Source organism: Pseudopipra pipra, chromosome 1 (genome assembly GCF_036250125.1).
Source record: "Pseudopipra pipra isolate bDixPip1 chromosome 1, bDixPip1.hap1, whole genome shotgun sequence".
Taxonomy (NCBI): Eukaryota; Metazoa; Chordata; class Aves; order Passeriformes; family Pipridae; genus Pseudopipra; species Pseudopipra pipra.
Genome location: NC_087549.1, coordinates 97828606 through 97855243, shown reverse-complemented (window position 1 = coordinate 97855243; position 26638 = coordinate 97828606). Strand labels below are relative to the sequence as shown.

At 37.7% G+C, this 26638-nt stretch overlaps 1 protein-coding gene across 4 annotated transcripts in view; it reads right to left on the bottom strand.

Annotated features, from left to right (window-relative positions):
* The window catches only part of ADCY1 (adenylate cyclase 1), a 172332-nt gene that overhangs the window by 48330 nt on the left and 97364 nt on the right, over window positions 1-26638 (bottom strand). For all 4 annotated transcript variants that reach the window (XR_010433200.1, XM_064666872.1, XM_064666863.1 and 1 more), the window contains 3 exons: window positions 18644-18771; window positions 11885-12043; window positions 10323-10464 (listed from right to left, as the gene is read on the bottom strand). Coding sequence is in view for 3 of the 4 variants with exons in the window: in XM_064666872.1 (XP_064522942.1) it covers window positions 10323-10464; window positions 11885-12043; window positions 18644-18771 (429 nt within the window). In the remaining variant the exon portion in view is untranslated. The remainder of the gene's footprint in view (window positions 1-10322; window positions 10465-11884; window positions 12044-18643; window positions 18772-26638) is intronic.

Genomic DNA, 26638 nt, shown 5'->3' with positions numbered 1-26638 from the left:
GTGCTTAAAATGGCATGGGAAAGAAGATACTAATGACATTCAAAACACATTGACAGAAACCATAAATGAGGTAGCACTGTGTCTGTATGTGCTTTCTATCTTCAGGCAGGCATGACCATGCCTCTTAGTAGTAGTATTTGTTCCATTATTATCTTTGAGTCATTTTGTCCTGAGACAGGTAATTTTTTTCTTCTTTTCGTTTTGTTCTTCTTACAGTTAAAATCACCAGACATTTGTTTTTCCACCCTTTTCTACTGCCCTTATGATACATTTTGCTTATCACACCTCAGCTGCCCATCAGGAAAGAATATTAGGGATTTTTATCAGAAAATAATGCAACTTCTGTAAGATAAATTTTTAATATTCAGAATAGTGTGATCACTTTCTTGACATAGATGTAGAAAAAGTTTTTAGCAGCTGTAAAGACTAAAGCAATCTCTAGGAAACCAATAACAGGGAAAATCTTATATCGGTACCCTATGTTCCTCCCTTCTCCAGATTCCACATTTATGTAGGAAGAAAAAGAGAGAAGAACGATGTTAGAACACATAACTAATTCTAATATCACTGCCAACCCAAGCTGGAGGCTGTCACACTGATGATGATGCATTAGGAGCTTCACAGCAACTGCAGAAACAATCCTGAAGATGTAGAGCAACACACTCTGTAACACAAACATCCATCTTCTCTCTGTGTTTGCTGGGCAGTAACACAAGCAATTTATTTCCAGTGTTTGGATTTGGGTATTTCAACACTTGTGCAACACAAAGTCTTAGGCACAGAACAACCTCTGTCCAGACAGAGCTTCCACTAAAAGGCCGTGTTTCTACCTGTTAAATCAGGTCTGCTAAGGTGTATCTAGGGTGTTAAAACCTGATATGCTCAAGTTATGCATTCAGATCTCTAGTTAAATTCCTTGTTAGGAGCTGTCAGCCATCAAGAGCAAAGGCAACTGCTGGATTCTCCAAGTCATGGCAGCAGTGGCAGCTGCAGGTAGTCATCAGTTTGAAAGGAGAAATCACCAGTGTGTGCCCAGATATGGATTCAGATGCCTAACTTGTGGCATTTCAAATTAGAACTTGATCAAACATATTTTTGCTTGCTATGAGCTTGTAGTGGGTTGGTTTCTTGGATTTTTAGGCCTTCCTTAGCAATGGGGTCAGAAATCTAATGAAGTATTCCATATGATCCCTTTCCGTAACACAGTATATAAAAAGGTGCAGATAAGAGGCCTTCCTTCTCTTCTCTCTTCGGGTGGCTGAAGGCAACAGGTCTCTCTCACAGACAGTCTTGCTTGTATAGGCCAGGGCCTGCTGCTCAGACCTGCCGTTATCTCCGGTCTCTCTGGGAGGCGTGGGGGAGTTGGCTGCTGCCTTGCACAGTTCTGCTGTCCTACTCAGGGAAGTATTTAATTCATTTTTATATTTATTCACTAGCTCTCTATTAATGGGTATATTTAGGAGATATCTGGTTTTAGGTTTCTTTTTATCCCTGTTTCCCCCTCCCTTTTCCCTTTTTCCCTCTCAGGAGCTCCCTATTGTGTATAATATATTCAAATTGTATATAAAATTGTAAATATATGTAATATATATATATATCATAGAATCATAGAAACAGCTGGGTTGGAAGGAACCTCCGAGATCATCAAGTCCAACCCTTGACCCACTACCGCTGCGGTTACTAGACCACGGCACTAAGTGCCACATCCAGTCTCTTTTTAAAAATCTCCAGGGACGGAGAATCCACTACTTCCCTGGGCAGCCCATTCCAATGTCTGACCACCCTCTCTGTAAAGAAATTCTTTCTAATATCTAACCTAAACCTCCCCTGGCACAACTTGAGACCATGCCCTCTTGTCTTGCTGATAGTTGCCTGGGAAAAGAGACCAACCCCCACCTGGCTACAATCTCCTTTCAGGGAGTTGTAGAGAGTGATGAGGTCTCCCCTGAGCCTCCTCTTCTCCAGGCTGAACAGCCCCAGCTCCCTCAGCCTCTCCTCATAGGACTTGTGCTTGAGTCCCTTCACCAGCCTTGTTGCCCTCCTCTGGACTTGCTCCAGCACCTCAATGTCGTTCCTGAACTGAGGGGCCCAGAACTGGACACAGTACTCCAGGTGTGGCCTCACCAGTGCTGAGTACAGGGGAAGAATCACTTCCTTGGACCTGCTGGCCACACTGTTCCTGATCCAGGCCAGAATGCCATTGGACTTTTTGGCCACCTGGGCACACTGCTGGCTCATGTTCAGCTTCTTGTCAATCCAAACTCCCAGGTCCCTCTCTGTCTGGCTGCTCTCCAGCCACTCTGTGCCCAGCCTGTAGCCCTGCATGGGGTTGTTGTGGCCAAAGTGCAGGACCCGGCACTTGGCCTTGTTGAACCTCATCCTGTTGGATGCCCAACTCTCCAACTATCCAGGTCCCTCTGCAGAGCCCTCCTGCCTTCCAGCTGATCGACACTCCCTCCCAGCTTAGTGTCATCTGCAAATTTGCTGATGATGGACTCAATCCCCTCATCTAAATCATCAATAAAGATATTAAACAGAACTGGGCCCAACACTGATCCCTGGGGGACACCACTAGTGACCAGCTGCCGACTGGATGCAGCACCGTTCACCACCACTCTCTGGGTCCGGCCCTCCAGCCAGTTCCTAACCCAGCACAGAGTGCCCCTGCCCAAGCCGTGGGCTGCCAGCTTTTCCAGGAGAATGCTGTGGGAGACGGTGTCAAAGGCCTTGCTAAAGTCCAGGTAGACCACATCCACAGCCTTCCCCTCATCCACCAGGCGGGTCACCTGGTCATAAAAGGAGATCAGGTTGGTCAGACAGGATCTGCCCTTCCTAAACCCATGCTGGCTGGGTCTGATCCCTTGTCCATCCTGTAGGTGTTGTGTGATTGCACTGAGGATGATCTGCTCCATAACCTTGCCAGGCACTGAGGTCAGGCTGATGGGCCTGTAGTTTCCTGGGTCCTCCTTCCGGCCCTTTTTATGGATTGGCATGACATTTTCCAACTTCCAATCATCTAGGACCTCCCCAGTGAGCCAAGACTGTTGGTAGATGATGGAGAGAGGTTTGGTGAGCTCTTCCACCAGCTCCCTCATCACCCTTGGGTGGATCCCATCTGGTCCCATAGACTTGTGGGGATCCAAGCAGCTCAGTAGGTCACTATTTGATATAATCCCGTTTCGTTCAGATTTCTTTCAGGTTTTTTCTGTGGTTTGTTTTTTCCCTTGCCTGGGGAGAGTAGGAGGGGGAAGGAGACAGCCTGGACTTGGCGGAAGAGGCAGGCCAAACTGATACAGCGCTAGAAAAGTAGAGAGTTTCTGTGAGTAGCAGGAAAAGTTTTTACATGCTCTGCATTAACTACGAAGCTCTTTTCTTTTGTTACTACTTACAGCTTAATAGTCAGAGCTCTAGCACTCCATAAAGGTTGGTAAGCATACAGTCCCTTAAGTAAAAATACCCTCAGAATTAATAAGTCCAGAAAGTTGACAACTTACAACAACTGTGAAAACTTTCTTGAGACAAAGTATATTTTTAGAAGGGTCAGATGCAAAAAAGTCCTAGGGAACTGCTAGGTACATGGATGGATTTATTGGGTCATAGGTGCTCTGTAGAAAACACAAATTTTACATGATTGGAAAAAGAAGAGAATATCAGAACAGTGTAGTATGTTTCCACAGACCTAACCAGAGTGATTGAATCAAATTAACTTTGTAGAGAAGGAAATTTCCCACAAATATAGACAGAACTTAATTTTGAATGGAAATAGTAAATTAAAAAAAATTAAGTGCAACAATTTTAGACATATCACTCAATTTACTTTTTGTCCTTCTGTAGCCTTCATTTTCTTTGGTTTTTGTTCACATGATGATGCCAAGATGACATCTCAGGTCAGACAAAATCCAACAAATTTCTATCAAAACTCCTAGTAATACATGGATTATACACATCAAATTGTTTCACTTTTAAAAGTTTAGTTGAAGTATTATCAGGATACAACAGAAAGCATCCCAAGAGCAGTTCTACTTGTGAAACATGCTAGTTGCTAATAGTGATTCACCAATAAAGTCAAAAGTCAAGCACATGTAGTTACTATGTATTTCATCTATACAGAGCAAAAAAGCCACCATGAATCTATGCTGTTTTCTCTGTGATATATTGCATAAGGTTCATTCCATGCTGGGGAAAAAAAAATTAAATCGGTCGCAGGAATAACATAAGCAGACAAAATCTGTTGGCTAACGGTGGAAAAATATACTCTAGTAATTTATTTTAACATAGAAAGCAGATAATCTGCTTCATGCAACAAAGCTGTGTTGATTAACAGTAGAGAAGGATGTTGTACTCCAAGACAAAAATACTGCCTTTTCAAGCAGAAGAGTGATGAAAAATTTGTTTGTTTTCCTGTTACTCTTTGGTGATAGGATAGCAATGCAGGAAGTTTAAAATCACATCTGTTTATGCAAGATGAAGCAACAAAATATGAAAGTGATGTGACAGCTTTTACCACTTTTCTTGTAGCTGTTGTCAAGCAAGTTAGAATGAATCTCAGGTTGCTGAATAGGTGCCTATTTGATCCTGAGTTGAAGAAATTAAGTGATCAACCTTTTGAGCTGTTAAATCCATCTCCAGTCCACATTAATTATGCCATAGGTGTGTACTGTATATAATTGCTCTAGATATTTCTGACAGTTGTAAGATTTTTTTATATTTTAAAGAGCATTTTCCAAAGGATGCTTCTGAGCTGTTTTTGCTTAGTGAGAGCCTTCACACTTTCAACTGAGTTTTTCTGAAATTCCTAAGACTGACAATAGTGCTTTCCTCTTCCTCAACTATTGCTTTAACTTCTCTTTTCAAATAGACCACTGGTATTTTGGTTTGGCTATAATTATTTTTTGGATAAAAATAAAATTCTGTCTGTGTGGAATGTTTGGAGCATGATTCAACACAGTAAACCAGTCAGAACACACAGAGCCATACCTATAACCAGCATCCACTTCCCTCTGGCTGGATAACTACATAAGGTTTCAGAAAAAAACGTAGGATTCACCTGGATTTTCAGGATGGTCATAGTATTACTCAGAGACTTCAGATAAGAGAGCAGGGCTAGCCAAGCTACAGAAGGGATTTTCTGAGACTGCCTGGCATGGCTTTGTATGTACATGGTAAGGCAGGAAAGAGAAACGGCAGTCTTTTCAGAGAAACAGTTAGTTCCCAAAGGGCAAACAGATATGGTACTCACTTTAATGGACCTTTCATTGTATGTTATTTGAGTCATAGATGCAGATAGCCTGTAATTTACACTGCCACAAATAAAAGATAGCTAATATATTTGAAATCATAGTTGGTGAATAACTCACTAGCACATTACTAGAAATTTTGCAGATGGTAATTAGCAACCTATTGGAAGATAATTATCTATTATATTTGAAGTATACTGTAAAATCCAAGAGTCATTTAGAAATAAACAGTAATAATTTCTAAGTTGTATCTATAGCATTTCCCAATTATTTTTGTAATTATTATGACCTCCTTTCCTGGACACAGCTCTACTGTTTCCTGATAATGCATTATTTACCTTTGCCTTATCTCTGGAGCTGGCAAAGTTACACAGTGAAGCAGGTTCCCTTAAGTTGGCAATGAGTAGCAGTGATGGTAGGCCCACTTTTGTAAAGACAAAAACTAACATATTCCGGGAAGTCTTTCCCCTCACAAAAACTTGATCATTTCCGAACACTGCTTGGCTATCTGTAGAAGTACCTTAGGAATTTTGCTTAATCAACTGTGCTGGGCTGTTTTCTCAGCTGGTGAAATAACGAGTCTTTTCAAAACCAGAGAGGTGTCACCACAGAGTGAATTGCTGCAACAAATACAGTGAAGTAAGGCTAAGTAAAAAAACCACTCAGATATCACTGAGGTTGTGCCAAAACCTTACAGGTGTTATACTGCAGGAGAATCACACTTGCTAGAGCAACTAAAGAAATGAAGCAGACAGTCTAGCTAAGCCCACTACCGCTGCTGTGCTTCTGGGAGTCAGCTATGCCAGTAGGAAAACTGAGGGAAAGATACTTTGATGTCAGTGCTGACAATGAAAGAACAGAGAATTATGATGAAAATCAGATAAACTCTATTAAAAAATTAAATTAAATTAAATTTTATGCAAACAGTTTGAAAGTCATAACAGGATTAGTCTGATAGGTTATCAAGGAATCATTCATAGAAAAAGTTATTTAACTGGGTCTAAGCAGAGTTATAAAGTTCATGTAAGGGGCTCTGAGGTCAAAAGAACAGGCCTACAATTTTTTTCTTGAAATGAAATCCATGTACAGGAATATATACAATACTTCACAAAGCTACGACATTTTGAAACTAAGAGAATGTCTACATGTCTAAAGCATAGAGTATGAATCTTGAAAATATTTAATATATTAAAATTAGATCTGTTTTTCTAACTGTATCAGACCTGTTTTAAAAGTCCAAGACATTCATGTATGTGGTTAGACTTGTGTCTACTTACATTAATCGAAATTCTCAAATTTTCTCTCAGTGCAGTATTTTGGTCACATCATTGTAAGTTTTAACATCAATATAAATATCATGAAGACATAATTAAACTTTACATAAAAGAAATGTGATGGCATTTTAAGAACTAGTAACTTTATAAGGGAATTATAACGTATTTTATTTAAAAATCATGATTACATAAATTTTTAACTATGATGATCAGAAAAAGTTCCATTTAATTAAACAAATTCTGCATGCCTTTGGAAATCAGAATAATTATTTAGTGTGTTTAGAAGCTGAGTGTTTTTCAGTCAAATATGTATGAGTATTATTTAATAATAATAATAAAACATAGAATAGTTTGGGTTGGAAGGGACCTTAAAGATCATCTAGTTCCAAGCCCCCTGCTATGGCCAAGGACACCTCTCACCAGGTTGCTCAGAGCACCATCCAGCCTGGCCTTGAACACTCCCAGGGTTGGGGTATCCATGACTTCTCTGGGCAACCTTGTTGGGTGCCTCACCACCCTCACAGTAAAGATTTATTTCTAATATCTAACCTAAGCCAACTCTCCTTCAGTTTGAAGTCATTCTCCATTGTCCTATCATTACAGTTCCTGATGAAGAGTCCCTCTCCAGCCTCATTGTAGGCCTCTTTCAGATATTGGAAGGCTGCTATGAGGTCTCCACACAACCTCTTCTTCTCCAGGCTGAACATCCCTGTCCTTCCTTCTCAGCCTGTCTTCATAGGAGAGGTGCTCTAGTCCCCTTACTAACTTTATGGTCTCCTCTGGACTTGTTCCAAGAGTTTCATGTCCTTTTTATGTTGAGCACACCACAACTGTGAGCTGTACTCCAGGTGGGGTCTCACGAGAGCAGACTAGAGGGAGAGAATCACCTCCCTTGACCTTCTGATGCAGTCCAGGATTCTATTGGCTTTCTGGGCTACAAGCACATACTGCTGGCTCATGCTGAGTTTTTCATCAACCATCGCTCCCAAGTTCTTCTCCACAGGGCTATTCTCAATCACTTCTACATCCAATCTGTAGGTGTGTCTAGGATTGCCCCAACCCAGCTGTTGCTGGCTTTGTTGAACTTCATGAGGTTTGCATTGGCCCACTCTCAAGCCTATCAAGGTCTCTGTGGATGGCTTCACTTCAGCATGTTGATCACACCACAGAGCTTGGTATCATCAGGGAACTTGTTGAGAGTGCACTCGATATCACTGTCCATGTTGCTGACAAAGATCTTGAACAGTACTGGCCCCACCATCGATCCCTGAGGGACACCACTTGTCACTGGTCTCCATGTGGACAATGAGCTGTTGACTGCATAGACTAAGAGATAATAACAGACTAGTATATTCTCTACCCAAGTAAAAACTGTAACAAACCAAAAAGAAATGTATTCCTTCAGTGGCCACAGCAGCATTCTCACATTAAACTAACAATCAGATCAGATCACAAAATCGTGGTTGTTAGCTGATTCAATAATAGATTTAAAAATGAGAATACTTTATAATGTGTTCAGATTTAGCCTGTAACTTGTACATGAATGAGTCATTTCATATTTTTATTCTCATTCTTGGCTAGGGTGATAGTGATAAAAGATTTTTCTGTCAGATCAAATATGGAAGAATGTAGGATATGTATTTTCTAATTAAATAAATAACTTTTTTTTTTTAGAGTGGGCTTATTTTTGTTTCAAATTCAACATATTCTTGGTCATCTGTTGCTCATAACATTGATTTTCATTCCTCTTGGCATCATACCTGCTGAAGTCAGTTCATATTAGTGTCAGAGATGATGTATAAGGAAGAAAAAAATGTGTCTGCATTTAAGCTACTGAGGCTCAGGAGGAAGGAATACAATATTAAATCAAAAGATACCTGAATTCATCTAGAGAAATCCCATCTTGTCCCTGCTACTTGACTAGCCTTCTGTTTCTATGTCTCTGAAGAGTTAATGAATGAATCAGGGTAGGAGGGAACAGCAGGTGTTTATTTAGAAGGTAAATATGCCATTATGTAGCTCGTGATCCAGCAACCACTGTGTGAGTATACAAAGACTGGGGATGGCTGTGATGGACTGTGACAAACAGCACAGTGACATGCTGATTGATCTGCAAGCCCAGTGGAGAAGTCAGTCAATACCAGAAAAATTCATGAAGTGTTTCATTCTGCCAGTTTGGCTGACATGCCATTGATGCATGCTGGAGAGCTAATGTCATTAGCCAAGCTGTACAGCAGCATCTGCCACTTCCACAGACTCATCAGTGACACCCATGGGTAAGATGGCATTTGTTTTATGTAGTTGATGACAAACCGATCAGTGGTTTCTCAGCAATCATCAGTCGTTTCTCAGGAATCTTGCAAAGACAAAGAAATGTGTTCTCACACAGCAGTACGCTCTCATTCTTGCACATTAAACATGCATTGACCTGGTTTACTTTCAGATGTGATTGTCGAGCTTCCATTCCTCAATCACTGATTTATGCAGCAGAGTTCACACAACGCAGTTTCTATATGTAATAGTTATAATCTCCTTTTCTCTCTGCTTGTCTGTGTGCACCAACCTATAGAACAATTTCCTGAAATTCAGCTATTTATTTGCTCAATATGAAATGAAACCTGATACATAATAACATAGGAAATGAAACTATACATAATGCTGTAGGAGTGAAAACAGCAGAAAACCAAGACGAAAAAAATCTAGCAGCGATAAGCAACACGCCTACCTTAATTAAACTCCTACAATTAATCCTTGCATTTTTTTCCTTAATAGAATTGATTAATTTAGGAACTAATCCTGATTTCAAGAAACCCACCAGAGAAAACTCTAACTGACTGCCAAAACAGAATCTAGTCCACTGTTTTTCCACTTGTTTTTTTATAGTATCTAAACCTGAATTTAATCACATATACTAGAAGAACAAAATGTGAGATTGCATGATTTTCACAGCAGATAAGAAAACTACATCTCTCTAATAACAAGATGCTTTAGAGGAAGTCCATAAAAATCAATCTCGCAGCAGTCTTTCCAGGATAAAACAACAGGAGTTTTCAGTCCCAGATTCTAATTCCCCTGGAGACTGAACTCCCATAAAAACTCACAGACTCATCAAGTTAAGAACAAAAACCTAATTGCAGGTATGAAATTCAAGATGACCTCTTTGTCCATGGTTACATTAATCTCAGTCATTGTCAGCTAAAACTTGCAAGCATGTAGCTTTGACAGCTTAAAAATCTGATATAAAGACATCACTTAAAAACCTGACCAATACTTTCAGAATTGGATATTATAATTTTCCCCCTAAAGGTCAAATCCCTGAATTAAACTTATTTGAACAGAATCTCACAGGATAAAGGTGCAAAAATCTGCATCCCAAATTCTCTAGCTGAGATAAAGGGCAATAAAGTTTTTCTTGGCCTGTTAACTGTGTTATGGCAGATAACTTTCAAGGTAAGTCTCATTTGATGTGGAAAAGGTTGAAGAAATAGAATGCGTTTAAATGATAATTATGGACTTTCAAGACTCCTACTGAGGTCACAAAACATTCTTCAGTAGATCAAAAGGCTCCGTTCAGTAACTGGTTGAGGAGGAAAGGTGTGACTATAGATGCACCTGTTGGAAAACCACTATCACCACCTCATCACATGCTGAGACTCAAGACACTACCATTGCACTGCTGTGCCTTCAGGAGTGTTTGAAGAGCTTTTAGAAATAAGAAATACCAGTATTGCCTCTGCTTTCACAATAGAACAGAACAGTTGTTAAATTACAAAAATGGATCACAGAATAAGCTAGAATTTGTGAAGCTTACCTTCCTACGATGAGATGGCACAATAAAATATGTTTCAATATTATGCTTCTTCAAGAAACTATTCCTTTCATGACCATATCCTGGTTCTACCTCATAGTCCCCATTTAGGCACTCTAAGGTGGTCTTTGTAATGTGAACTTTCCTGGAGAGAAAAATCAGACGTTGTTTAAAGATACAACATGAGCAAGTTGCTAGTGAAATATGTTCCTGTGCAGAAGTTCGTAAAGAGGTCAAGTTACATGCGAAACCACATTTGATGTAAAAAAAAAAGTTTTGTCTTTTCAGCCAAATAGAACATAAAAAAATTTCTATTACATGTATTTTCTAAACTCGGGCAAACTGAACAGAAAGATAACTATTGACTGTCCAAACATTTGCAGATTTTCTGATTTGTAGAAAGTCTGCACATCATCGTCTATATTGTGTGGTTTTCTTAAGTATTTACCTCACTAGCTGCTTGGAAAAACATCCTGCTGTTTCAAACTTGTGAATTAGCACTCCAAATTTCTCTTGTGTATAAAGGAGAAACTTCTTTTTCCATTTCACTTTACATCTCTGACTTGTATCATTTACTCACTCTGTTTTGTAGGTGGCTTTCTAATTCACTTTGTTTTGGCAACACAGCCATCTTTGACACTATTTGTGAGTTTTCTTATCCTGAAAAAGTCTTCCCATTTTCTCCCAAAAGACTCCTTACATTTGAAATGTCTTTAGAGAAGATATCCAAAAAGATTTTACTGCTTTCCTCTAATGAACATGTGTTCAGATTTTTTTCACTGGAAAACCTTACAGTAACGAACATGTAAAATACACTGCCAAAATTATCTAAATCAGATATATGCAACAAACAGATATTCACTCATTGTTACCACAAAAATCAAGAGGTTCTATTGTCCTCCTGTTCAGCAAATCACGATCTTGTAAAAATGGAACAGAGAATGGTAGGTCCCAGTCCAAATGTGAGCTACACACAGAAGACCACCCATGCATCTTTGTGAAGGTGCACTGTGTGCATTTAAATTGTGTTCAAGGCTGTACAAGTACTCAAAATTCCAGGACATGCCCCATGGGTTGACTGCAAGTTTACATGCTACTGTATCATTTACAAACACATCCTTAATATTTGAGTTTTCTTTTTTATAGCAGTAGTGTTGGAAATCTTGCCATGTAAAAGGAGTAAGGCACCTCCCTGGCCCCCTACAAGTGCAGAGGTGCAAGGGTAAAAATTTCCTGGAATAGCTACAGGGTTTTACTTTTGTAATAGGAAATTATGAAAGTTTAGCATTCCTACATTCTGTTGCATCTTTCCTACTCTTTATATTTGGCAGCTTCTAATAAGGATTTTGCTTGGAAATGTTTTGCTTCTAATCTAACCTATTACTTACGTAAATATCAAGATTGTTTGGAGACTTCCACGGGATAAATCACATAATACATTGATTGCTCTTGCCAAACACAATCCTTATCAATAACAATTACATGCAAATACCACAAAGCAGGAAATAAATTCTTCACCCATACAAGTTTCTATTTCTTTTTCTGTGGTTCTTTTTTGGACTTACCCAGGCAGTCCTCCAGCTTCCATTACATTAGCTAAAGTCACATCATTTGACCAGACATCATATTGCCATTTTCGGAGACCCAGGACCCCACAAAGCACCCTGCCTGTATGCAATCCAACTCTCATGTTGAGATCAACCTCTGTGGCTTCTGCAACAGATCTGGAATGGAGAGCATCAGAATATTAAAGTTTAGACAATTATACTTCTCTTGATTTTCTTTTTCTCTCCTTCTCCCAAAGGTAGCATATATATGTATATAAATGACTGAAAAGACAGGATCTTTTAAAACCACAAATGGTATGTTCAGGTACTGAACTCTTCCTTCACTAGTTTCAAAGCCATAGTTGTAATTCCAACAAAATAACTTTTTTATATTTTAATATATTCTTATATTTTAATTACTGTTGAACCAAAATCTCAGTATTTCTAAATTTCTTGATCGTCTCTGTAAGAAAAGAGGTATGAAGAGAAGATAGCTAAGAAGGCCAATGTATAAGCAATTCTTGCCAATCTACTATGTTCTATGTGGTTCAATTACCCAGTTATGGGAGTACAGGAGAAAGAAAATGATGAAAGCAGTAAATCAGTGCAAGAACAGTAGATGAAGAGTGATTATAAACACTAATATCTTTCCAAAGCTCCTGCAAGAGTGGCAAAGAAAGCACTTGTAACTGTGGTCTTGTACCTGTAAATTAAATCTAATGTTCAGAGATTTTCCTTGTCTAGCTGGAAAAGGAGGAATTAATCAACAAAGTCATTATTAAAAGCATTTTTATTTTTTGCTGCCACAATAAGGAAGCATTCTTCATTTCCATAAATGATTGGCATGCTATAACTTGCATCCTGGATGGACTTGTGAACACTGAAAAGGTACCTTGAGGATAACAGTCTTATACATTACACATGGTGATAACACTGTAAATAGATCTTTTCAGCTCTTTCTGTTACAAAAACACCTAGCATTCCACAGTTCAGTTGTAGTCCAGAAAGAGATAATATCAGTGAATAAAGGAAACTGTCTAATCAGCATAAGACTTGATTTTCAGTAGGTTTTCTTAATTTGAATTTTCCAATGCATTTAATAGAAGACCTTAAACTGAGACTCTACCTATAATTTTCCATTGATGTTCATTGACCAATTTTTTTTCAAAGTATCATCCACCTATGCCGGATTTGGCAAAGATGTCTTTAGAAAGACTTTTCAACTATTTCAGGAGTTGTACTTATTTAAATACAATTAACAGAAAGGTCATCATATGTCAAGACGTGGGATGTGCAGCACAAGATACCTGGCCTCGATTTAAATAGGAAAGTGCTGCATCTATGAAGTGTTGAAGTATATACCATGTCAGCCATCACTAATGTGAGTAACATGGAGATCTCTTTTGTCCCCATAGGAGACATAACACATTTTTCAGTCATATTTTATGCAACAGCCCAGAAAGGCTTATGCACAGCTTTCTGAAAGATTAAATATTTCCTTGTCCTATTTCTACTCACTGCAAGTCACCTTTCCTTTATTCAATATGTGTTCCCAGTCAAGCCTCAAATATGACTCCAAGGAGTCTTAAAAGGATTCTAGTGTTACAGGGCTTTGTTGTGCACACTATGTTTGACACAGCATTGAGGAAATGAATGTATCCCTTGACCTTTGTATCTTCACCTGTGCGTGTGTATTGTGTCATTAACAGATTGATTTTACACCAAGACCATACCCTGCAAGCCAAAGCCCTTCAGGACTACATCTTGCTTGTCTGTTCTGCATAACTAAGTACCTATGTAATTATCTTAATTAATGAACCTGCAAGTGTGTGAATTTCTCTGTTCACAAATGAGCAGGGTTTTTTTTGTTGGTTCCCCCCATTTCTCCCCCATTTAAAAAAGTATATGAAACCTTAGACTAAACATAAGCAGAAAGATAGTAAAATTCAGGCACTGGTAAAGTCCACTCCAGACTTTTAACATTGCTTTGTCCCAACTGGCTTGACTGAGTAGGGGAAATTTAATCTGCTTTTAGAAATTTGAATAGAGTAACAAAAAGTACATGACAAGAAATTAGAAGATAAATACAACATAGCTGACCATATTCCTTGTTAAATAAGCTGAACTCTGTAATGCATCAATGAACCATAAAGCAGAATCTGAAAACACTTCATGTTTTGAACAAAAGATTTCCCAAAGTAGTCACTTAGTAAAAAAATCTAAATTGAGAATGCATTTCTACATCTTCCCCAGAAGTTACAATGTGTTTCAGGGATGCTTTCACCATTATCAAATTCGAGTAGGAAAAAAGCTCATGAACATTACATTTTTTGAATTTATCTTGAAGACCTGTGTGACTTTTATGCAGATAAATTTCCATGAATATACCTCACTGAACTATCAAAAATGAGGAATATTATGTAATATACGAAGAATAGATTTCACATATAAATTCAGAGCAGTACCATGATCATATTCCCAAACAACACCAACATTTCTGAAATAAAATCACAAAAATGTCCAATGAAGCATTTTAAATTATAAATACATTTTTGAAAAAATACCAGCACTTCACAAACAAGCCATGAATAGGAAAAAGAAGTTTCTCAAAAAAATTATTCATTATGGCTTATTTTCTCATAGATTCATAGACAATATACTCAAAAGTTTTCCAAATGTTAACACAAAAGCAGGCCCAGAAACAAATGGAAATCAAAAAACTGTTTCTTTTTAAACCAGATGTGTGTAGATTCTATGTGAGTGACTAGTAAGATAACCATCTACCCTGACAGTTCAAGTATCCTACAAAGCCTTTAAATTTTAGTTCTCTCCTTAGCTACAAATATTTCATGTGCTGCTACAAGCCATCAAAGTAATTTAAATCATCTGCAGAACAGCTCCAGACTTATGCTCCTGAGCATTTGAAGGGGGAGAAAACAAGCCCTGCATCCCACTTCTTATAATTATTTAGGGCTTTTCTTTAGGACTAAAAATATCTGCATAGAAATAGATGTTCCTGTTTTAAGGCATAGATATGATTTTTGTTCAATTACATACACTTTCACAGAGCGTTGCTCAGCTGCAGCATGGCAGCAGAGCACTAGGGCAGAGAGTCTGGGCTGTGAAGGGCTGCTAGAGATGCAAGCTGACTAAGCTTTCACCACCGGTAGACAGCTTCCTGCATTGCTAGAAAGGCAGCTGCTGGTTCTCCCAGAACTCAAGGTCAATTTACTCCTGCCAGTTCAAAATTGTCCAGGTCTGGGACCTCTGGAGGACATGGGGAAAAGCTTCAATGGTGTTGACATCAGGAAAGTTAATGTTTCTGTCTCCTTCCTCATACAAAATATCACCCAGGAAAACTTGGTATTTCCATTCAAATTCCTCAAGCTGGCTACTGTAGTTTCTCTCCCTTCCCCAGTGCCCTTGGTCATCTGATGACCAAGCCCATAAGAAGAAGACAATTCGAGCATCAGCTTCTCTAATGACCACTGCAACCAATCAGCAACACAATGTGCAGGTGCGAAATAAGCCCAACTTCCATATGTGAGGTCTTACATGACAACTGGTGGAGTCATTCATATTGGGTGGAGTCATCTGTATGGGATAAAATCACCTATATGACCCAGAGAAAAGCTGATAAACTCTGCTGGGAGTTCTCAAGAGGCAAGGGTTCACAGACACTTTCTTTCAGACCTCTTCAAAGGCCACATGCAGCAGGAATGTTCAATCAGAAGACAGATGAGACTTATTCTAAAGGAATACTCCCTCTTCTCTCCACTGTAATACATGTAGGTTAAACTAAAGCAGTCAGTAGCAGCTGCTGTGTTCTACAGATATGCTCCTATCATGCCATGCAAGTGCTACTGTACACATAGCCAGTGATGCAGCTAGAGGTGCAACCTAGTAAGACATCAAGGGAAGAAGTAGCATGAAAAGAAATTGTCACATTCCTACGTGACAATAGGAATGATTACTGGATCCCACTAAAGTTTTGAGAAGTTCATGAATGTTAACCCCAGTATTTTGACCCAGTCCAAAATCTAGTATTTATATCCTGTTCACCCAGATTCTCTCCTTATTTCCAACTGGAAACATTACAGATCAGTTTTTTCCTGTGGTGTTATTGAACGCATTTGAATTACTCCCTCATTCCATCATGTTTCATCTCCTAAGAGGAATTTCTGCACTGAACTGAAGAATTGTTTAATATAATTTATATTCATTGATGAAGTGCTCTGTAAGGAAAGATAAACTATTATTAAGAATGTGTAAATCTGTCCCCATAACACTAGCTTAAACAAAAATTCTAGACAGTTTTTGGAGGAGAGAGAGAGGGAAGAGCTTGATTAGGTGGGCAAAGCAATTAGCTATCAAATATATCTATTCAGAAGGTAAAACACGGTAGCACATAAGACTGGAACCTTCAAATGTGGCAATCAATTTAAATTAGGTGAAGAGAGTGCTTGGCCTAACATACTGTCCATAGCCAAGGTTAGGACAACATCTGCCATGTTAGACCAATATTGGACATATTAGAGGCTCTAATGTATATGTTACTGACAAAAACCTGACAGTTGAAACTCATATAGTGAAAGCAACATTGGTGGTATGAAACATGTAACTCTGCTTACTGCCTTGGTGGTTTAAGTGACTCTAAAATGGAAAAAACACCTGGCCTGTACTAAGGCACTGACACAACGGGCAGAAGAAATTCTTTTGGAATTGAAAGAGAAAGTAGTACTATCTGTTTTATTGGGTTTTTAAGAAAAAAGAAGGTCGTCCCATAATGATTCTGGTCTGACCTTAACTGTGCCCTTGAAAAAAACACTTTGAAGATGGCAGATAAATTGTGAAAATTTTATGGTTTTTTTAATACTTTGGAAATTATGTTCTCAGATGATACAGCACTATATTGTGGGATACTTTAATAACAGTTACACAGCATATGAAGTGAATGGAATGTATCAATTTAAATGAACACATTATAACATTCAACTCAGTCCAATCACAGAACCATGAACCAGGAACCAGAAGTTTCTATTCTTTGATTTCACAGAAAAAACCTACATCTTGGTGGTACATATCTTATAATGCTTCTGAAAGTCATATAAGTATCCATATACTGCTGAAAGAATACACATATTCTTTTGGGATTTTATAGTATCATAGACTACCATAAATTATAGATTCATAGATTACAAAGTATTTTACCAATTTTACAATGTTTACAAACATGATGAACTTTCATTGAATGAGGGAGAATATGGATTCATTTACGCAACTCTTCACACTGAGAAGTATTTTTATAATATGTTTACCAAATGAAAAGGACAAGTGAGGAGCTTCTGACTGAAGTAGGGATGCAACATTTTATTTTATATTGGTTTGATTATTAGCTTTTGTTTATCAGTCCCATGAGATGCAAAGTCACCTTTTTTTTTTAACTTCCCCCTTTCATCCAGAGTTGGATACCAGCTGGTAGTCTTCTTGATATTATAATAGAAACACATGGATTGAGCTAGAAATGAGAAATAGCCTTTGATTGCTTTAAGTACTTCTTCCTTTTTTGTAGGCTTTCAAGCCCTCTGCAAAGAAACATCAATGAATCCAGAAAAGTTTAAGAAAGAAGATAAAATGTCCCAAATAAAAATTGCATAATTTGAATTCATAAGCTTTATAATTGCTTAATTTTATTTTTTCATTATTTAATTTTTATTTTTTTTTTTAAATTGAGATTACACTATGTTCTGTTCATCTTCACAGAGAAGGCAGATCCTTTCTGTGTACAAAGGAAAAGCTCAGGGATTAAGCGAGGGGAAGAAGAACCTTGAGCCAACTCCACATTCCCAGCAGTCCAGATGACAAAAGAGAGCAAGAATACCCGGCTAATTTCAACAGTGGTCAAACACTTTCCAGTGCAGAACAAGTTAAGGCTCCTGATGTGAAACACCTGTACGAGCTCATTTCTAACATAGTAGCACTGTGCTGAACAGTATTTAATTATACACAGAAATTAATACAGATGTGCACTCCCTCCTATAGCCTCCCTATAAAGCACATACACACAAATGCCCACAAACACAGAGCAATATAGTCGTGAAGAAAATTTCCATCTTTATCCTTTCCCTCCTGTGCAATGAAATAGATCTCCAGCTCTCACTAAAAGCTTATTCACAGTTCTCTAACATTCATATTTTTTGCCTTGGCAAAATAACGATCAATGCAGAGCTCTCAACCATAAAAAAAGTCTTCTGAGCAGCAAAGTGAATTTCAAGTTATATTTCTGAAAAGCAGAATAAATGAAAGGTTTAAACACAACATACAAAAAGGAGATATCAGCAAGCTAAGTTTTTGAGACTACAAACACATATACAACAAGCATACGTCAGGACTGGTTTCGAGTTTGCATACTGGTGTGCAAAATCAGCTATGTTTATCACTGCAAAACAAGAAATTCTACTCCTTTCTTTGTGGCAATTAGAAATAGGCATATTTTGTTATTTCCAAGTATCTTTCTGCCACCTGATCAGTATGTGTATGTGCCTCTACATACTCATCCTTTTGAATTTACTCCTTACAGTCATTAAATGGAGTGGAAAATCAATGTCTAGAATGACCCTCCCTAAAATCAGTATCCTGTGACCTGAATGCAACAGTGTGAATTGCCAGGTGGGCAGCGCTAGCAGAAACTGCTGTTTTTCTGATAACACACTTCCTGAACGTCACATAGAAGTTGTTGCTGCACTCCTGTCTGGATTCACCATGCATGGTACTTACGTGATGGTGTCAATCATATCCAGTCCCATTTCAACACAGCAATGGGCATGATCTGTTTTGGGCTGGGTCAATCCTGATACACAGTAGTAACAGTCCCCTAGGATTTTTATTCTTCTGCAATGATTTTCCTTTCATAAAAACAGAATGGGAAAAGTTTTACTGTTCATATAAATATTCCAATATTAACAGGGTAATATCTTCTCTAATACTATGCAATCATTCAGGGAATCTTTTTGTGGTCAAATGAAGTAATTGGCAGTTCACGAAATCTGGGTTCCCTGTACCCAACAACTGATATATACATATTGTTTATTTATTTATAAATAGACGCATATATACTGGACATCATCATCCCTGCATTGTTCAACACACATGGGGGCTAACACTGCTTAAAACCATAGTTCTGAACAAATATTATTGCCTTGCCCACATGCTGGGGCAGTATGAATTCAAGATTTGCAATGAGAATTCATTTCTCTATGAACCCGAACCAAAGGACAGAAACCAAACCACTACTGAAATGTTTGCACTCTGGGAGGCTTTTGTTTCAAATTCAGTTCAAATTTAACAGGAAAGATTATGTATTTATCTGTAAAGGTACACACATTTATACAGTACCTATTCATAAATCACAATGTACAATACACTATGATTAGTATGACTTGCAGATCAGAAGCTACAGTCACTTTGCATTACCATTAAATTTATCTCATGTTTGCATGAAATTTGATTTCTTCAGCCAAAGATATCTGGCTAAATCTCTCCCATTTTAAAAAACCAATCATGACATGTGATGATTGCCACATCAGTCTGAGCAGAAAGTTCATTTCTAAACAGAGAGCACATAACAAAATGCCTTTAAGAAAGCAGTACCTTTAACTAATAAATTATGAGGAGACACGAAGAGATGATTTCTTTTGTAACTAGCAACTTCTACCCATTTAGACTTCGGCACAGAAAAGTAAATAAACTTATTAAATAAATCCCACTTACACAGCTGGGACTATGCCAGTAAGCACCATGCAAAATTAACTATAATGAATATGATGGAAGGGGATCAAAAGAAATTTGATGCCTTCCCCAGCAGTGTTCTATACAGGCTTGACTTCAGCAACATAGAAAGGGGAAAAAAAAGAGCGGTGGTGATAACGGAATTTAAAATTTCTGGAAAAAAAATACCTAATCATAGAATTATACTTGTTGAGTTTCTCATACAGGCACATATTCTCATCTGGTTTCCTGCCTACAAGAATTAAAGCCTTTCTGAGTTAACCACACTCTCCACATTACCCATACTCCAGCTCAGAAGCAATGGTTATGCCTACAGTATTCTTTTCCTCTCTGACATGTCACCATGTATACCAGCATTTGGGGCTCATTATTACACACTCTTCCAGCAGCAGGCATTCACATCTCTCTTTGTTGTAATGGTACGGAGTATTGAACAAATACTATATAATGTGAATTACCTCTGTTTACACATGGAAGAAGTCATGCTACCACTGTTTGGGACAATTGGTTTGTCTACTTCTTTTTATAAATTAGGCAACAAATTCAGATCTCAAATCAAAGAAGAGAGCTGTCTTTATGGGTATGCTTAAATAGTAGAAAAGGCTTTTCCAATAGTGACTACTTAACATTTCTTCTGCTGTACAGTAGGATTTTAAATATAACCCTAATTATCATTGCTGATACATATTTCAATGAATACAAGCATATTTTAAAAGGATTATCACCAGGGCCTTAAGAGTATTTCCACAGCCTACAGTTAAAAAGTGCTTCACCAATTTTTCACAGATTTTTTTGAGATCCTTGGCTGAATGGTATTATATAAGTAAAATAATTATTGATGCACACAAAGTAATACGCAGATCTCAAAATCTATCTTGACACAATTAGAATAGTCCTTCTAATTAAAGTTTTTTGGACAGAAATCACTATGTTTTTTAATAGAAACTAAAAAGTTTTTTACTAGATAGCACTAATTTATACTGTCAAAATAAGCCTTTTGGGGGGGGGCAAATCTTGAATCAGTAGAGGGTACTCAGTAGTTAAAGCTGAAGCCTGCTTTCCAAAATAAATTCAATTTTGGCCCACACTTTAAAATCCTCTATAAGGCCCTTTTCATCTTCACATTCGGTATGCATGATTTGTGGCCAGGCAATGTCTATTTGACCCATAGGAAAGCTATTCATAAAAACCATTTCAGTAACCTGGGGTGAACAATACATACGTGTTAATCAATCAGTGATTTCTCCTAATGGTGTCTATCTCCCACATGGCTCATTTCTAACAACTTGGTAAAAGCCTGGTAGGCAGTTTAAGAAAAAAAAAAAAACAAAAAAACCAGAGCTTAATCCATTACCACTTTTCCAAGTCAATTTATTATTTGTGCAGGAGAGAAATAAAAGAAAATAATTGCTACAGTATTTTCTTGAAAGATATTTATCTTGATGGAAGACATATGGCTAAACAACCACTCTGCTTGTTCCTTATCAGATGTTATCCTCACTGTCCTGATTTTTAATAGTCAGTTAATATACAGTAATCTCTAGAAAAATTGTTTGTTTTCTTTTTTTTTTCTTGACATGTAAGGGAGACTTCCAGGAAGGAGTCACAGTACAGCTTTGTAAAAGCAATCTTTTTAAGGATTGATAAGCAAATTAATAAAACAAACCCCTTCTCTGTCATTTTGCTCCCTCAGCAACTTCCAAAGATGCTCCTGACTCGTCAATATTTTTCACATTTGTGACGGTGTAGAATTTAAGTATTTAGTTACAAACTCTAGTCACAATTGATAGAAGCAATGTCTGTTTAGAAACAACTGATAATTTGGTTTTATGCAGATGCTAGAAAGTACTAGAGATTGCTAGCATTGCATTAGCCAGGCAGCTTGTCCACCTGCGGTGCCTTATTAAGACATTTCCAAGTGGATCTGGAGAAATCCCTCCAGCACTACTTCAGTCATAGGATTTGCTAGCGTGTAGCAGAAGCCCAGCTTGGAAAGTGGAGGATACTTCAAAGTTCCTAAGAGCTTTCTTTATACTTTCAGACAAGCACTTTGTAAAGCAGTTCATTCTATCCATCTGCTAGGTAGAACAAAGGAAGGGGGCTTCTGTTTCAAACAACTGGGGTTTTGCTGTTGTTGCAGTTCTTTATTTAATGCATTTTGCAGAAAGAATGAAGTCTGTCAACTTAGACTGAAATATTGAGAATTCAGCCCATTACTCTACATTCTTGTACCATAGAAGTCAAATGTTGTTTTGTATACTCAGGATATGGTTATTTTTTTAATAAAAAGGGCAAAGGTTTTACAGTTTGTAAAAAGGTTTTATATATATATGTGTATATATATATATATATATATATATATATATATATATATATATATATATATATATATAGGGGCCTCTGGTGGTCTAGTGGTTAGAGTGCAGGACTCGCACCGCTGGGACCCGGGTTCAATTCCCGGCCCCCTGGGCAGCTGGAGCTCGTCAGCCTTGTATGGCAATCCAGCTACGTCCTGGGGACCTCACTGCCACTGTCCAAGCTTTGCTCGGCCCCGGTAGATGAACCTCAGGATTAAAGGGTGGGCTCAGTTCAGCGCACACTGTGTCTCACCTAAAAAATCCACTGCGCAGGCTTGAAGGGTTTATGACCTTTCCCAAATCTTCGCTTGCGAAGACTGGCCATTATATATATATATATATACAGGTTGTCTCAAAGAAATAGCAAAGAAGCTGTCAGACTTCTCCCAGCAAAACACATAAGCATAAGCAGACAGTCAGATGTTCTCTCAAAGAGAGAGATTGTATGAAATATTAGTTGGCATGGCATTATGTGTTTCAGGGGAACTACACTCATTTTTACAAGCTGTTCCTCTTTTCCTCAGGAACTCAAGCCACAATTCAATAATCCAGGCTAACCACATCACAGTAACAGTCCTTTCTTTGTTATTACTGTGTGAAATTACTATTGGGGGAAAAAATGAAAAGCACCTCTAAAACTTCCCAAAGATGTAAAAGAATAATAAGCATTCGCTGCTTATATCTCTCCACAAACCTAGAACTTCATTCTGCTTCCAAAGAAGTCTTGAGAGAGGACAAGACAGGATTCGCCACTGTTACCACTGCAACTTATTTTCTCTGTATATAGCATGTGCAGCAAAATTTAACATTTATAGCACTTTATCCCAAAGTGCCATTAATCTCAATGGAAAGTTGGATTAGAAAGCTTTGAGTCACTATAGAAAGTTGTCATATACTACAGATGTGTATAGATATGTAAAAGACACTTACAGAAAGAATCATATTTTTTGCTACATTCTCTGAATATGAAATTATGTATCTATTCAATTTTGTTATAGTTTTCATTAGATTGGAACAGAACCATAATAACCTATATTTTGACCATCATACTGTATAAATATATCAATCCATCCATCTATACGTGCACGTCTGCACGTACAACATGCAGACACAGAGTTCCACAAATTTACTTACACCCTCTTGCATATATAAACATATGGCATAAGTGCAAATTTTTTTATTCATTCTCTGGAGTACTGATATACTAACCAAGGTGGCTCAGACTCACAGACATGGGCCAGACACCAGTTTTGAGCCCCCTCTTTCAAAAGATTTGAATACAGACCAGTAGAAGATATATGGGTGTTAAAACCTTTTCCTGGCATTACTACTTCTTCCTTTATGCAAAGGTATGGTCACTAATCCAAGTGCCTTTGGAAGGACAAAGTACAGTGTTCTGCTACTAAGGAAAGGGTGAAGGACAAATCACCTCCTTCAGGGTCATAGAAGAAAAGGCAATTAATTGGATAGTGTTAGCTGGAAGGCTGTACAGTGTAACTAAGCAATACCATACCAAGTTATTAAGTTCAGTGCATGATGGCAAGGAGAGATTCTTTCTAAGAGAACACTTTAAATTTTTGAGATTTACACATTTTTACTTAATTTCCTTATAAAATTAAACAAAACATTAAGAAAACCTTTCTATTTTTTCCCTTCAGCTCTGTAACTGTTCTGTGCATCAAAGAGCTTTAGCAAAAAAAACAAAACTAAAATAATTCCATGGAAAGGACAACCAAGTGAAAGTCTTTTAAACTGTAGCAGTATTCTCAAAAGATACAGCTAAGTGCAGAAAAAGATGAAAACATGGGTTTAGATTCACATGCAAAATGCTCATTAAAGCTCTACTTTCAGGGTCCCTTTCAAAGGATCCTCTTTCTGTGACAATGAAAAATGAGCCTACTTAGGCTAACTTCTAAAAACCAATTCTATGAAAATCATAGAATCACTGAATCTTTAAAGATCTTCTAGTTCCAGCTGTCATGGACAGTGACACCTTCCACTAAACCAGGTCGCTCAGAGCCCCATGCAACCTGGCCTTGAACACTTCAACAGATGAGGCATCCACAGCTTCTCTGGGCAACCTGTGTCAGTGTCTCACCACTCTAATCATAAAGAGTTTCCTCCTTATATACCATCTAAATGTACTCTTTCAGATTAAACTCTTTTTGTCCCTTTGTCCTAGAGATGCTGATAAAGTCTTTATAAGGCCCCTTTTACATATTGAAAGGCTGCAATGAGATATCCCTGGAGCCTTCACTTCTCCAGGCTGAATAGCAACCCTCTCAGTCTTTTTTCACAGGAGAGATTTTCCAGCCCTCTGATCATTTTTGTTACTCTCTTCTGGACCCATGCTAACAGGTCCAGATCTCTCTTGTGCTGGGGGCCCCAGAGCTGAATGCAGAGTTTATTCATACCATCTGCAACTTTCATTAATGACAAACAATAATTTCCCTTATCAAATTGGAGAGTTTTTTTCAGCAAAACAAAAAAGATTTACCAATATGGTTTCTACATGTAGTATCCAAATCTATTTTAGTAACTATGTTGGATGTGGGCCACAACATATGAGAGATTATTGAAGCCACCTTAGATAAGCTTTGTAATCAACTTCTAAGTATAATGAAGTGACATGGAAATTACCACCAGCTCAATTACATTGCAGTGTGTCAATACTGCTAATACATTTATGAAAATTGTCCAGCCCATTAGAAAATTTCACTGAACCCTGTCAATTACTACAAACACATTTTACCATTTTTTTACCCAGGTTTTGAACTGTGGGTTCAAAAATTGAAACAACTATTTCCATAACCTTTTAATGGAATAAATCCTGCAAATAGTAGTTTTATCAACTTACATTAGTTCTTGCACATCTGCTAGTCCCAGCATAAAGAACCTTGAGAATGAGCTAAATGCAATACTCCACAGTTCAATTTAGCAGAGTAATGGAGACATACTTACTACAGTAAGAGTTAGTATAGACTTAACAAGAAGAGCTTCTGCAGAGCAGCAGAAAATAGGAAAGGAAAACAAATTTGGTTACAGCACAGGAGGTGCCACAGAAAATGACTTGATAAGCTCTGATTGAGGGAAGCAGGCTATCTTCAGATGAGCATACATAAGCTTGTAATTTAGTAATGCATTTGTGAAATCATCACAAATTACCTACCATCATGGGAGCCATGTAATTCATAAACAAATGTAGAAATATTCAGGATAGCTATAAAAAGGACAACATTTTGTTTCAAATGCTTTCCTTCAATTTTATTGGCAATTTTATATGATGACCTGCAATAACCTACTGGTTTCTCGGCCTAACTTTTCTGTGCATTCCCACTCTCACAATAAATTCCTCCATATGGAGGGTAATTTTACAAAACTAGAATGTTAAATGTTTTTAGTCCTGGAGAATGAGACACATATGAAACAGTCATATATGTTAATTTACTTAGAAATGAAAAAGGATTTTACCAAGAATATTTTACACAATCATCATGACTGACATGCATGATTGTCTCCTTCCTAGCTTTTATTAAGTATCCTTTTAGATTCTGTCTTTTTATGAAGAGATATATCCCAAGAGAACCAAGCCTAAAGCAAATACATTATAAACTGCTGAAAAATTGAGCTCTAAATTTCAAGAAATGGTTAGTTTTCCAGATTCCAGAAATATCTTTCTCTATGCTAACTGCATAGTCAAAATAATCAGTTTCAGTACAATGCCCACACTTCAAGCATCTGAAGCTGATTGGAATAATCCAATACAGTCATATACAAAGATGCAAACCTCAGATTTGCAGCATACAAACTCAGGAAGACTTTGGTAATTTACCACAAGCATACAAATTATGACACAAATTGTGACAAAGAATTAGCATACCAAGCACAGTATCCTCTTACCTAAAACATACCGTATAATAGGCAAGATCTAACCTCTGTGCTACTTGCCCATTTATATGTTCCTACAATACTTGAACCGTGTGATGTTAATTTTCTCCCTGGAAAACTATCCCCCAGACACTTTTTAGCTTCACACCATGCATACATCATTAGTTCATGATCCTATAGAGTCACAGGTCTGTTCATTAAGACCACTTTAATTTAAAAAAGTTTACTTCCTTAGGTCTCTCTAAGAGAGCTCTCCAGATGGCTGTTTAGAACTGGATTCAAGCTTATGTCGATGATCTGCCTCAGTGCAATCCTGTGTCTCTGCTGACTCTCCTTAAAATTAGCCTTTATATATATCTCCCACGCAAGTGTACACCAATTTCCACAAAGAAGGGTTACACATTGTATGTTTATACCTATGCTTTCCAGGACTAACTTTCCCATCTAAGCCAGCCCACAAAACTTTGTTCATTTTATATTTTAAATATACATCATAATTATCTCAATAAAAATTAAAAGCATTCTATAGATGCAATAGAAGCAATTTCTTAGAGTGACTGCTTCTCGGAAAAGCTAGTTCAAGGCTCAGCAAAGAACTGACTGTTCTTGACACAGTTAAAAAACACACAAGATGACTAAAAATATCACTTACTGACTCTTTGCCTAAGGCTCTCAGAAACGATGTTTTTTAGTTCAGTATCTTTAAGCCTGAAGAGGGACAAAAGGCCACTTCAGTAAC